Source organism: Hydra vulgaris, chromosome 02 (genome assembly GCF_038396675.1).
Source record: "Hydra vulgaris chromosome 02, alternate assembly HydraT2T_AEP".
Taxonomy (NCBI): domain Eukaryota; kingdom Metazoa; phylum Cnidaria; class Hydrozoa; order Anthoathecata; family Hydridae; genus Hydra; species Hydra vulgaris.
In genome coordinates this window covers 63521208-63536611 of record NC_088921.1, presented here as the reverse complement: position 1 = coordinate 63536611, position 15404 = coordinate 63521208, and the positions used below count along the sequence as shown (strand labels likewise).

The 15404-nt window shown below is 29.2% G+C and overlaps 1 protein-coding gene across 4 annotated transcripts in view; it reads left to right on the top strand.

Annotated features, from left to right (window-relative positions):
* LOC100215011 (CAP-Gly domain-containing linker protein 4) overlaps positions 1-14623 on the top strand; it is a 36754-nt gene extending 22131 nt beyond the window's left edge. For all 4 annotated transcript variants that reach the window (XM_065791668.1, XM_065791670.1, XM_065791669.1 and 1 more), the window contains exons 16-18: positions 5701-5803; positions 14216-14261; positions 14338-14623. In XM_065791668.1, coding sequence (XP_065647740.1) covers positions 5701-5803; positions 14216-14261; positions 14338-14428 — 240 coding nt within the window. In that variant the 3' untranslated portion in view covers positions 14429-14623. The remainder of the gene's footprint in view (positions 1-5700; positions 5804-14215; positions 14262-14337) is intronic.
* Positions 14624-15404: the final 781 nt, after the last annotated feature.

The window sequence follows — 15404 nt, the reverse complement described above, 5'->3', positions numbered from 1 at the left end:
ATTTTTATGCGGATTGGCTAATGAGTGGCATAGAAGTCATATTTATATGAAAAATTTTAATTTTTAATTTTTTCTTGATAAAAGAAATCACGCTGATATTTTGAAGTTGCGCTTTTTATGATTTTCGACTAAATTTAGGGCAATTTCTAAGCATTGGCGCAAATAGATTCAAGATATTGCGATGTTTGGAGGCTCAGAACAAAAAAAGCACTAAAATTTCATCCCCCTGCCCCAAACGTGAGACCAACAAGTTGGTAAAGTATTTTTATTGTTTTTCTTAACAAAGTTTAATTCAACAATAAATTTTTAGTTTCATAGTATTATCTCTCAGAATTTATAAGTTATGACAAAATAAAGTTTAAACCCCCCTCAGTTTGAGGGAGTTGCAAATTTTTTATGGTCGTAATTACTGAACGCTGATTGAAAAACAATACTTAAAATTTATTGATGAATATAAATTTAGTTAAGAAACAAAAAATTATTTTATCAACTTGTTACTCTCACGTTTGAGGTAGGGGGAATGAAATTTAAGAGTTTTTTTGTTTCCAGCTTCAAATTATTGCAACTTTTTAAAAAGCATCATTATTTGCCTTTAGTATAAACATACAAATGTTTATTTTTTGCTCCATGTTAGCTCAAACACCAAAAATGTTGGATCCATCACTGCCACAGATCTTTTGTTTCTGAAGCAAATTTGCTTCAGAATTCAGTGTTTAAATGCTGCAAATGTGCAATAAATATTTATATACATAAAACTTTTCATGTTAAGACAAATATCTCAGGAAAATATGTAAAAAAATAATATTTAAATGTACTTTTAAGGTTCAGAGTTTGCAGTTAGGTATCGAATCAAAATTCAGTTTTTTAGAGCCATTCAATAACTAAAAAACAGTCGCCGTAGCTAACTACTTGAATCCACTCTTTTTCTTTCTTAATAGTTTTTTACAAGAACTAAAATTTGTTCAAGATAATGTAGAGCTTGTAATAAAGCTTCTCCAAGCTCATTACACACTCTACATTATCTTCAATAAATTTTATTGTAAGCACAACAAAATTGAATTTTTTATTGCAAAATAATTTTCTTAAAACAAGAAATACGTTTCTTGTTTTAAGAAATAAATACCCTGAAGAAATAAATACCCTGCAATTTATTTTTAAAAACAAGAAATATATTTCTTGTTTTGAGAAATAAATTTCTTAAAATATGCTCAATAGATTTTTTTTTTTTTTTTTTTTTTTTTTTAAACATCTTCGCTTCCAACAAGGCTGCAAGCAGCCACTAATTAAAGTTGAAAGTTACTGAAAGAGAAAAGATGAAGATTGTAGAGCAAGATAACGATTGACGGACGACTTAAAAGATTGCAAATTATATGAATCAGGAAAGCAAGATGAAGGAAGCGAGTTCCAAAGAGCTGATGTTCGTGGAAAAAAACTAGACGAATAAGCGTTTTTGGAGCACTTAGGAACAGTCACAGAAAAAGGATGACACTTAATTAAATGACGAGTAACACGAGAATGAATTATAGTAGATGGCACAAGAGACGCTAGCTCTTTAGAGCAGCGCCCGTTATAGTATTTGTAGAAAAGAGAAAGAGAAGCAACATTACGACGATGTGATAATGGTTGAAGGTTGGCTGCAAGAGCAGGTCCAACAATGTTTACAATGCGTTTTTGCACCTTGTCTAAAAGAGAAAGGGCATCATTAGAAGATCCGCCCCAGATATGGCAACAGTATTCCATACAAGGCCGGATTTGAGATTTATAGAGGTAGAGAATAGAATCCAGAGTAAGAAAGTGGCGAGCTCGATAAAGAGATGCAACCTTAGCAGATGCTAATTTTGCAACTGATTTGATGTATGGTTTCCAAGAAAGATTGGAAGTAAGAGTTAATCCTAGAAGATGAAGAGTAGGTGACTCATCGAGTACATCACCGTTCATAAATATAGGAAGATCTAAATTATTGCGATAACGATTGGCTGAAAAAAATTGAGTTTTATCTGAATTAAAGTTCACCAGCCACTGTGAGCCCCATGCTGTAGCAGAAGTGAGATCCTTTTCAAGCTCAAATGCCCCCTCCAAGCAATCAGAAGGTGTTGGTTTCTTATCACGACAAGAGTAAATGGTAGTATCATCAGCAAACAATGCCACCTTAGATGTGACATTATCTGGAAGATCGTTAATGTAAATTAAAAAGAGTATAGGGCCAAGGATAGAACCTTGAGGAACCCCTGAAGTTACAGAATAAGAAGAAGAGTGTTGTCCATCAAGGACAACTTTTATGCTATGATTGGAAAGGAAGGATTCAATGATCTTAAAGATGTTGCCGGATACACCATAAGAAGAAAGCTTATGGAGAAGACCAGCATGCCAAACTTTATCAAAAGCTTTTGAAATATCAAGAGTGATGGCCTTAACCTCTCCACCTTTATCTAATGAGATTTACAATTTTGCTAATCTAAAAGATTTACAATTTTGCTATGAGCTCTCCGACATAATATAAGGAGGTTAACAAGAATAATGGTTGGCCAGGAAACTTAGCTAATCTTGTACATACCCCATTTAGATAGCCAGGGCTTGAAGTGGGTGAACTGTATGAGACAAAAAGCATCTAACAAATTTCTAATTGCTGTTTATTGGGCCTCAATGCTATCATGTTTGAAAACCACTTTTTTTTAATTTCATAAAGAATTTAGGTGTTTTTAAAATACCACCAGTTAACAAAATTAATTGTAAAAAAATGTGCACAATTGGTATAGATAAAAACCTTCCATTACTTGTGATGACATTATTATATAGTTAATGATTTGTAAATTTCTATTCGTGCTGATTGTTTGAAAATGCCTGTAAAAACTCAAGAAATTTAAAAATGTCAAACTTTAAAAGAGTGACACAAGTATAAATAGTCATCCAAAATAAAAAATAAAAAAATTTCATTAAGAAAATAATACCTTAGGAATATTTTACGACACTTTGCATATTAAAATTTGTTCATGAGGGTCAAAATGGGATGGGCTACTATAGACCCCTATTCCTTTAGCAACCTCAACTTAACTTAAAACTGATTCTTACGCAAACTTAAATTAACTGTAAAAAACTGAAGAAAAAAAACTGAAAAAGTAAAACTTTAAAACTTAAAATAGACTCAAAACTTTACATAAGTTTACACTTTCGCTCATATTTTCTTATTAAAACAAGTGCTGTGACCCTTTCTCGCCATTAACTTGTAATGGCTGCCATAAGTACCATGTAATGGCTGCCATAAGTACCGTGTCAATCTCTCACGAATGAGCATTGGCATAAACTGCTCAATTTTATATATATATATATTAATTTTTTTTTAAACATCTTCGCTTCCAACAAGGCTGCAAGCAGCCACTAATTAAAGTTGGAAGTTACTGTAAGAGAAAAGATGAAGATTGTAGAGCAAGATAACGATTGACGGACGATTTAAAAGATTGCAAATTATATGAATCAGAAAAGCAAGATGAAGGAAACGAATTCCAAAGAGCTGATGTTCGAGGAAAAAAACTAGACGAATAAGCGTTTTTGGAGCACTTAGGAACAGTCACAGAAAAAGGATGACACTTAATTAAATGACGAGTAACACGAGAATGAATTATAGTAGATGGCACAAGAGACGCTAGCTCTTTAGAGCAGCGCCCGTTATAGTATTTGTAGAAAAGAGAAAGAGAAGCAACATTACGACGATGTGATAATGGTTGAAGGTTGGCTGCAAGAGCAGGTCCAACTATGTTTACAATGCGTTTTTGCACCTTGTCTAAAAGAGAAAGGGCATCATTAGAAGATCCGCCCCAGATATGGCAACAGTATTCCATACAAGGCCGGATTTGAGATTTATAGAGGTAGAGAATAGAATCCAGAGTAAGAAAGTGGCGAGCTCGATAAAGAGATGCAACCTTAGCAGATGCTAATTTTGCAACCGATTTGATATATGGTTTCCAAGAAAGATTGGAAGTAAGAGTTAATCCTAGAAGATGAAGAGTAGGTGACTCATCGAGTACATCACCGTTCATAAATATAGGAAGATCTAAATTATTGCGATAACGATTGGCTGAAAAGAATTGAGTTTTATCTGAATTAAAGTTCACCAGCCACTGTGAGCCCCATGCTGTAGCAGAAGTGAGATCCTTTTCAAGCTCAAATGCCCCCTCCAGGCAATCAGAGGGTGTTGGTTTCTTATCACGACAAGAATAAATGGTAGTATCATCAGCAAACAATGCCATCTTAGATGTGAGAATATCTGGAAGATCGTTAATGTAAATTAAAAAGAGTATAGGGCCAAGGATATATATATATATATATATATATATATATATATATATATATATATATATATATATATATATATATATATATATATTAGGGTGTCTCAAAAAACAACATTTTTGAAAAAAATCTGCTTTTTCATAATGGAAAAATCCATTGTTTGTTCTGATTAGACAATTTTATTAAATTAAAGGCAAAGTTCAATATAGGTTTTTTATATTTTTGAAATATATGCTTGCCACAAATATAGAAAAAGCAGCCTGAATTAAGCTCGCATCAGTTTCTTGACTGAGCCATCTCTTAAACAAGAATATTTATTTTAATGTCCAAAAAAAAATTTGAATTTAATTAAAAATTGAAGGCACCTATAGCTCTAAAAACTGCTAGAGAAAAATCTTTATTTGAAAAATACTTTGTTAAATTGAGATAAAAACAAAATAAAATCACATGAAATTTTTATTCTTTTGTTGACTAGTGTAATCGCTCATTCTTATTTAAGTTGATCACAAAAAAGCATTGTAGATATTAAGAAAGATCATTATAGACATTAAAAATTAGTATTTCATGACTATTAAAAACCAATTACAAAAAAATAATTACAAACTAATAACTTTCTTTACTTAAAAAAATCAAAATGGCAGTTTTTTGTTATTTGGGTGACTGTTTTTTGTTAGTAATTAGACTTTGGTTATGGTGTGGTGGGAAAATGTCAGCTAAGCAGTTTTTTGCTTTTTCCAATGAAAGAATTATATTAGTTAGTAGTTGTTTTACAGAAGGGGAAAAAACATTCTGAATTTTTCTACTTATTTTTTGCTAAATATTTTTAGGATGAACACTGCACATAATACTGTGATTGTTTAAAACACATAAAAGTGTTTCAAACACCTACAGTATTGACACAAATAGTATCTTTCTTAAAGTCTTTACCTCATGACTTCAAAAAAGTTAAATACAAACAATACTTTTAATTCTATCTTTTAAAGTAACTTTTTTATTGTACTTTTTATGTTTATTTTTAGTTTTTAATTTTTCAAATAAAGTTTTGCTTATTTTTTTTGTTTGCATTTTTTATTCCTCTTTTTATTCAGCATTTAAACTTGGAGTTGAAACAAACATAAAATTCTATAGCAAAGTTTAAATTCTGGGTTTGGAATATTCCAATGAATCCTTGATATATTGCAATAAACCTCATACAAATGTAAAGTTTTTTAAATAAGAAAGGTTCAATTGCAATTTGTTTATTCATTTTTATTACAAGAAATAAACTTGTTATTAGCTAAAATTCCAAAACTTTGATCAAGTTTATAGCTATTACTTTTTAAATTATTTGGTTATTTAGCAATTATGTTTATATTTAATATTACATGTTTATGTAGTATTATAAGGCGTTTGAACTTAACTTTTATTTTTTAGGGAATGAGTGTTTTTGTTAACAATGAAATGGGAGTTGTCCGATTCATTGGACGTGTAGACTTTGCAGATGACATATGGTTAGGTGTTGAATTGCGTAAACCAAGTGAGTTTTATAAAATATATATATTTTTTTATGGTAATTTAATGGTAATTATTTATGGTAATTTAATGGTAATTTTTTATTAATTATAATGGTAATTTTTTATGGTAATTTAATGGTAATATGTATATTTTTTTATGGTAATTTAATAATGGTATTTGCCTTATAATTCCTTTTTATGTAATATTTTTATATTTACTTTGATATATATACTTTAATATCTTTGATATTAATTACTTAGAATTAACATCAAAGATTAATTTAGATTAGAACATCAAAGATTAATTAATAGATATAATGGAAATTAGATGCCATTGTCCAAATAGAACTTGAATTTATTTTTTATTGGTTCAATTAAATGATAAGTCAAAAATAAGAGTTAAAAAACAAAAAAAAGTGCAAGTTTCTGAGTCATTTAATGTTATTTTCCAAGGTTTTTGCTTCTTTTTTTCTCAGCATAAGTTCTAAAAATATTATTGATATTTAGGCTTGCAGTTACTAGGAAAATAAAAAAAAAATGAAGAAAATAGAAATAGAAGAAATAAGTTGAGGGGTAATTATGTAGTTGCAAGGTATGAGAGCATAATGGAGTATAAGTGGCTTAAACATGAACTTTTTATCTGACAGAATTAACTAGTTATCAGTGCTAATCTTTATCAAAATGCTAGTAATATTAGACACAACTCTGAAGAGATATTTATTACTTGACCACTACACAAATTAGGTTTACACATTAGCATTAATGTTTTTTTTTCCACTCTTAAGTCTTACATTGTTGTATGCATACTTTTTAAATTGCAGTCAATTTTTTTTTTGGTGATATGTTTGTTGTATATCTTTGTTCATTTTAAGTGTTTATAAAAAAAAAAAAAATTATTTTTGTAAGTATTGTTTCAATGCAATGTCTGTCTTATTTTTGTCATCGCTTATTTTTAAATATTCCTCTATTAATCTTTATTTTTGTTTTGACAACTGTCTAAATTTGTTTTGTTTAAAAAATACATTTCTTTTCTAACGTACTTCATTTTTCTCTCAGATATTAATTGTGTGTGACCATTCTGCAAATTTATATGAAAGTTTTTAAATGTTTTTTATGAGTAACAACCATAATCACATTATGAGTAACAAACATAACCACATTAGAAAATTGAAAAAAATTACAGCAAAACCTTACATCAATGAGACTGAGATTCAAGTTTGACTGCTAGACCAGAATTATGATTTTGAAATGTGTTTTTGCCTCTTTTCTTAAAGAGGAAATGTGTTATTAAAAGATCCAGCCCAGATTTAAGGAAAGTATTTAGTACAAAGAAAAGTGAGAAATTTATTAATGTAAACAATTTTCCAAGAAGACAATGATAAGCACTTACAATAGTAGACTACTATGTGGTAATAGAACACTTGAAGAGCACTATTAAAACACTTGGGTCATGATCAAGAGGTTTGACGTTCAAATCTATCCTGCGTCTGGTTTAATCTCTTTCCCCACACAGTGATTTTGTTTAACAAGGTTTGTGTTTCAAAGTTTAGGGTTAAAATAAAATAAAAAGATTTAATTAGAAAAAATGCTTTCTCGATTTGATGTTTTTCATAAGGGGTCAGTTGTGAAAAAAATTATGAGAAAATTTAGAAAATGTAGTGAGTACAATGTCATTAATATGAAAACATTAAGATTCAATGCTGTGGCTAGAGGATTTGAATCCCCATAAATATTTATAAGTCTCTTTAAGTTTTTATTTGAGTTAACTTTATCCAACTTATAGTTTTTAATTACAACAAACCTCAAACAAAGATTAAAAGTCAGAATAGCTTAAATGCAAATGTTTATTTTAGTATATCTAGTATAAAAATTTGTCTAATATTGTTATATTAATAATGTTTTCTAATCTAATATTATTATAACAGTATTAATAATACTAGCTGACTGGACCCGTAAAAACATGTGTCTTTGTAAGTCCATTCCAAACCAGCCTTTTCAACAGTTTTTCCTTATATATAGACTGTAGCTGTCCAGACCTGTAGAGTTCAGGTCCAACCAATTCTATACTTATCTATTCCACACAGATCAATTCTATACTATTCTTAATTACTTCAAATTTTTTTGTAAATATTAGATTAATAAAATTCTATTTTATCGTAATATCCATGTGTTTTTTTGTAGTTGTTGTTGTTTCTTTTTTTTTTTTTTTGATATAATATTGTGGTTTGTATGTTTTTTTTTAAGGAAAAAAATTTGTTTGTAATGCTGCTATGCAATATTGTTGCACTTATTTAGAGTGTTTGCTTAAAAAGTGTTAAATCATTTTAATCGGTATAAAAAGGTGATAAAATGATTTGTTTTTCATATCTTCAGTAGCCTAATGGTAAAGCGCGCTGTCCCCTGTACCAACATCCTGACAATTTACTTGAGTTTAAGTTCAGGGCCAAGTATAAAATCTTTTTTTGATTTTTTTTATACTTGGCGCTTTCTTAAATACAAAACAAAACAGTTTAATCAAAAAAGACTTTAGAAAATTTGAAAAAGTTATATTTTACACAATCGTTCCATACCCGCAATCTCAACTTAACATACTGACGCTTACATTTACAGATGTTTGTACATAATGTTACATAAGTAGATTTTTTACATTTGCATATAACATATTTTTTTGTTATTATGTTATTTATATATGCTATAGAATAAAGTTGCGTTTATTTAGAAAACTGGTTTGAAAAGTTATGATCAATTGCAATCAGCATAAAAGATTTTTTGATAGCTCAGTGGTTTAGTGTGCTTTCCCCTGCCTCGTTTCCAAGGCTTTAAATCCACCCCTTAGCATAAATACATTTTTCAATTTTTTCAATATTGGGGTACTTATAATTCTTTAAATAAATTTCAATGTTTCTTGTATCATACATACATTTCATTACATTAGATACGATCGTTAGATATACAACCCGCAAACTCAACTTATGACGTTTACACTTACAGACATAAGTATGTAACACTATATAATTGGAATTTTTACATTTGCATAATTTTAAATGATATATTGTTCTTACATATATATTAACATTCCTGTATAAATATACAAATTTCCTACACTTTTCCATACTATAAATTTACTATACAAGAGACTCTTTCTCATCATTACTTACCTCGACTTTTATGGCTGCCAAAAGTTCTGTGTCAAACACGCATGAGTGGGCATTATTATTACTACTACTTCTACTACTACCACTACTACTACTACTACTACTACTACTACTACTACTACTACTACTACTACTACTACTAATACTACTACTATTAAGTTTAGCATTGATATAAAGAGAAGAAGATTATTTTTTTATCTTTCTGACAGTCTTTTTAATACATTTGTTGTAAGATTGTCAGCAAAATATTTTTTTTTATCTATTGTTGTTTGTGATTTCATGACCTGTCTTAGTTGTATAACCGGACTTTTTGTGTTATAAGGGAAAAATAGACAACTTTTTATTATTATTATTTATATTAAATCATAATCAGAACAATTTTTATTTATATTGGCTGAATTAAAACTAATGAAATATATAAAAAAGCCTAATTTTTCAATCGATATTATTAGGTATTCACTGATTTTCGATGAACTTTCGTGCAGTCATTCCTACTTTTGCATGATGCCTTTTTTTTGCTTTTACATAGTTATCACTACTAAATAATAACTAGCAAAAATATTGATGCACAAAGTTGTGCCAAACATTTAAAATAAGAAGGGATGTTTCTTCATTTCAGATGTTTGTTTGAATTTCGACGAAATGTGCTTGCAAAAATGAGAATAGTATTTTGATGGAGAGATGGTTAGTAGTGATGAGAGTGGTAGCAATGAGACTGGACAATTCTTTAAGGAAATAGTTTGTTTTATAATAGTTGGCCTGAAACAAAATGTTCCAAATGTGATTTAATCATAACCTAAAAAAGCTGAGTAGTTAAAAAAATAAATTTTTTAATGTCTTTATTCTAACTGAATGTGAATTTAATGTTATTGTGTGTTTTCATCTAACCATTTTTCAAATGTTTCTTGTTTTAAAAAATTTGATTGCGCATCAAATCAACAAGTCGGAGAATTGTTTTTTGTTAACAACTCTAAGAAGATTTACCCTTGTTTTGATATTGTACATTTTGTTAAAAATATCAGAATTAACTTGTTAATTTGTAAAAGATTTTATGTTTAATGGATTTAAAGATCCTTTAGTTGTATGTGGTGAAGAAATTAAATCACCATAGTATTGATGAAAAAGACTTCGCTCTTGATGGTTTGCATAAAATACCAAAAATAACTAAGTATATTTTTGATAAAACTACTTCTGTAGCAATTCATACTTCAATGATCTTTAAAGTATTTTCTGAATTTATTTAACAACTCATTTTCTGAAATTATTTTAGAAGTGGTAGGTTTTATCAAATTTAAAATGTAAATTATCAGTACTCAACATTAAAAATTTTAGTTGAATATGAAGTTGCTTCTGGAGATAAAAAACCTGAAATTCTTTGGGCAATGACATACTGGGTTGAAACTAGGCAATCACAAAAGGTATCAAACTGTGAGAAGTTTGCTTCAAGTACTCTAACAGCTGCAGAATTAATAAAAACAGTTAATTGTCATGCCTCATTGATTAAGGTTTTAATTGATATAACTTTGTTTAAACAAGGAGCTTAAACAAATTACCCATTTTTTGGACAATATAGACAATTAAGTGGTGGAATATTTTAAAGTTGGTTTAAGAAAAGTCACTTAAATTTTCAAAAGTATAGTTATAGAAAGTATTAACTTTGAAAGTTTGAAAGTGTCCTCGAATTGAAAATAATTTTACAGATTCTAAAACCTCTTTTTCTATGATATTGATAGAGCTCAGTGTACTTTAGAAATCTTGACACTTGCACCAGAAATTAGGGAAGTAGGTGCTCATTGCTAAACAAAACAAAAATAAAAAAACGCTTTGGTACATGTTGCAAAGAATTTTTGTTTTGCGTTAATATTGATGAAATTAACCAGCAAAATACCTGTAATCATGTAAAATCTTTTAAAAAGAGAAAAATCAGGAAACTTTGATGAGTATATGTATCTATAATATATTTATACTTATTTTCTTTTATAAAAGAAAAAAATTAAATATTTATCTAATCTTGTATTTTACCTTTCTTGTATTACTGTTTTTGTATTTTTCCTTGATAAAAGAACAAAACTAAATATTTCATTTACCTGTTCTTGTATTTTATTTTACCTTTCTTATATAATATTTGTTTAATATCTAAATTTAAAAATGTATACTGTGGTAAACTTTTAAATCTATAAAGAAAATTATTTCAAAAGTTTAAGAAACGATTTTGTAAACTAACTTTCTTTCTTTTTCTTCTTTTTTAATGCAAAATAATTGACCGTATAAATAAAGTAGTCCATAAATATTTCTATTTTTAATGCTCTGGAGATTGCTTTTGACTTTCTAATTATCATCCAATTAGTCAACTTTTTTTTTTTTTTTCTTTTTTTTTTAGTGTACAATATAAATTCAAGTGTTGAGCAAAAACAAAACATTCCATATTTCTGAGTTTGATTGTAAGCTTAACTCTATATAAATGTATGGGCTCAACACAAAAACTGATTTAGGAAGATCAATGATTAAAGCAGTAAAGGAGTGTTAATGGACCAAATACTCAACAAAAAAAAAGTGACGTCAACGATAAACTTTGGAGTCGTTTTTTTAGAATCGTTATTGATTATAAAGATGAACATATGAACATATATTAAAAAGTATTTCAAGTTCGGAAATAAAATAAAATCACATAGAAAAACTATTTGAAATTCAAAAGTAATCTTATGAATTCAATGTTTTGTAAAAAATCATTTAATTATTTATCGAAATATCTTCAGTTAAAATCATCAAGCCATTAAAGTTTGCAATAGGATAAAAGCAATTAACAATCAAAAACTTTTATTGCTGTTTTATTTAGGATACAATAAGCTTTGCATTATAAATTTGTATTAAAGTTATTAAGTTTTGCCAAAAAGATACACGCCAAACATACTCGAAAACAATTTGATGACAATCTTTTTTAATGCAATTAAAATAAAGTGTGTAGTTAATTTTATGATGTGAATATGCTTTTTTTTGCAAGAGAAACTCTTTGAAAAGCGTGAGGTAATGATTTTAATATGACATAAGTATACACATACATTATCGGACAAAACGAGTGCAACCAAATAATGCTAATTTAGTTTCTTTATATAAAAGTGCTGCACCTTTTCAATTTAGAGAAATAACTATGTAACTGTTTAGAGACAAAGTTCTTCAAGTTTTATTCATCACAAAATTCATTATTTGTACACGAAAATTAATAAATTAATCAAAAGTATTAAAAAAAGTTGATTTCCCTCTGGACAAAACAAGTGCAACTCGACAAAATGTTGACCAAGCTGTATTTCGCTATCAATATTTCGTGGCAAATCCTTTGTTGTTGATCACAGCCTTGCATCTTCAAGGCATAGATTCGATCAGGTGATCAGTGAAACTTTGTGGAATCGCTGCCCAGGCCTTTTGGATTTGTTCAAACAGTTGATCCTTATTACGAACACCTTCACGATTAATTCTGCGGTTGACGATCTCCCACAGGTTCTCGAAAAGGTTGAAATCCGGAGATAGAGGCGGCCAATCCATCACCGATAGGTGGTTGTCTTGAAAACACTGCTTGACTACTTTTGCAGTGTGTTGCGGATCGTTGACTTGCTGAAAAACCCATTTTATTGGCATATTCCATTCAGCATGAGGTTACATAACATCTTTCAGGATATTTTTATACATGAAACGATCCATTATTCCATCGTTTCGATGTATTGGACCTAGACCGTTAGCAGAAAAACACCCCCAGACCATTACATTGTCTCCACATTGGATCACGGTCTTATGACAGTAACGTAAATCGAGGCGTTTTCCGACCGGTCGACGTACACAGCAAATGCGATCGCTCCCAATGATGTTGAACTTCGATTCATCACTGAACAGGACAGTTTGCCAACAGGAGTCTTTTCTTCTGATTTTTTAGTGAAATCAGCGGTTTCTTTGCAGGGCGTCGAGAAAACAATCCGGCTATAACAGCACATTGTCTGATTGTTCGGTCCGATACAGGCAGCTCTAATTGCTTTTGTATCTTGACTGATGATATCCAGGGATCCTTCTTGATGGATCTGACAATCATAGAATCCTCTCTAAAAGTGGTGGAACGCGGTCTTTAACGCGGTAATTATCAATGGTATTGTCAAACATACTTTTATGATGAGAAAAAAATACTCAAAACAAAGTGAACCTGCCAGAACAACTTCTTTACTCAAACGGAAAAATTCCAATAAAATCTGCTAAATTGAATGATTCAAGAAAGTGTATTAAGTATATCCCACATGATCATATTGACTACTGCAATGGCCTACAGCAGAAAGCAACGATGGAGAAGCAGAAGATGTTGGGGGGAAATGATTAGGCATAGCTGATTTCTGTAATTGACCTTTTTTCTTTATAATTTTTGTTAAAATGTATAAACAATTCATAAATATACATTTTGTGACGATTTATTGCAGTTTGTGACATTATTTTCTATAGCCAAAAATTAAAATCATAATAAATTAAGTAGTAATTATTTGTTGAATGTTAAAAGGGCTGAAGTCCACAGTGTTAATTGGTTTATAGGTTCTTTAAAAATAAGTATAAAAAAATATGTTTGCTTTTACGATAAAAAACATTATCCCCTTCAAAAAAAAAATTGTTAAACCGTTAACAAAAATTTACTGAGGAAGTAGTGCTGTTTTTTTTAGTTTCCCAAAAGTTTACATCGTTGGACTTCCGCCCTTTTAACATTCACCGATTCATATTCTCTATATTCCCTTGAGTATATTGTAGTAAAATCAATTTAAAAATGAAATTTTTATTTTATCTCACTTATTTATGTAAAAAAAAATTTTATACCTTATATTTTTAATATACATATTTTAATATTTTTATATACATATATCACATTTTTATTTTATATCCATTTTAAGGGTCTTAATACCCTTTAAAGATGTCGTTTAAAATTTTGGCTTTCGATTTTAATTTTTTTAATAATGAACCAATAATAATGTGCGTTGTGGTCAACAATCAGCGGGCCAATTATGTTAACCATAAGTTGCTTAAAGCGCGCGAAACACTTTTTTCGTAGAATGCTAGTTTTGGTAAAACAAAATAACAGTTTGTAGGCGCTGTGCCGGGCACAGCACCTTCAAACTGTGTTGTGGTCTCAAATTAAAAAAATTGCCTCTGAATAAATCACCATTTATAATTATTTCACCCAAATATTTTTTTAGCATTTCAGATTATAAAAAATTTCTTTAGGTAATAGAGGTTTTTATTAATGGTTGCTTTTTTTAGATGGTAAGAATGACGGTACCGTGGAAGGGAAAAAGTATTTTTCTTGGTGAGTAAATTAGCTTATTGATTTTGTTTTTTCATCTTTTTAATTTTTGAGTCTATTTTATCTAATATCTGTTCAGCAAACCACTGCATGGTTTGATGGTTCGTCCATCTAAAGCAACATGCCGTGGTATAAATTGTGCTCAGCTTATAGACCTTAAGTTCCGATAACTTTACGAAATCCGAGAATTACTTGACTGAGAATTTTAATCGATAGACCGAGATATCACCGAGGATTTTAACCGATAAATTAATCTCGATAATTTGTGTGTGTATGATTTTAGAAAAATTGTACACTTTATTTTATTATGATATAATGTAAAACATTATTTTGACGTAATTTAAAAATAAATATTTTAGATAATATTTTTATAAATTGTAATATAAAAAAATAAAATCTACATTTTTTTTTTCTTCAAAAAAAATCCATGTGCATTAGGTTAAGCGTCAATAGCTCACAGCTTAAAAAATTAGATTCTGGACAACCCTTTGTAACACTAATTCCTGGAATTCCTAGAATTATATTTTGAAATACATCAATTCCGTAATCAAGTCTTCCAGAGTTATTAATGTAATTAGCAGTCAGGTCCCAGAGTGAAAACATTGGATGTTATAAATTACATCATGAAAGGTCAGGGTTATGATCATTTCAGGATAGGATTTCAGGTCTGGATGGGAATCATGATTCTTCTAGCAACATCAAGAATTCAACATTTTAATAATTACCTGTTGTGTCGTGAGACAACCATCATTTGCAGTATCATATTTGTTATCTTTTTTGCTTTAACTGTTTTTAGTTTGATGGTATTCTGTAAAAGAGAATAGTGATAAATTATTATAAATTAAAGTGGTAAAGGATAAATAGATGTGAAATAGGAATTCCTCATCCATCACGATGTCTGTGAAGCACTTTTTAATGGGTAAGGAATAATCCGTATCTCAATCAATTCTTAATTTTAAAATAAGACAGTTTCCTTGATGCTTTAAAAGTTTCATTAAGTTGACGGATGTTGGAACTGGACAACTTGGACTTTCTAATTGCCACCTATCAGTAAGATCGCTTACATTTAAGGAATCCACAGTTTCTGCAGGCGCGAATTTTGATAAATAACTTTACTCTACTTTATTGAATTGGGTTAATTTGATT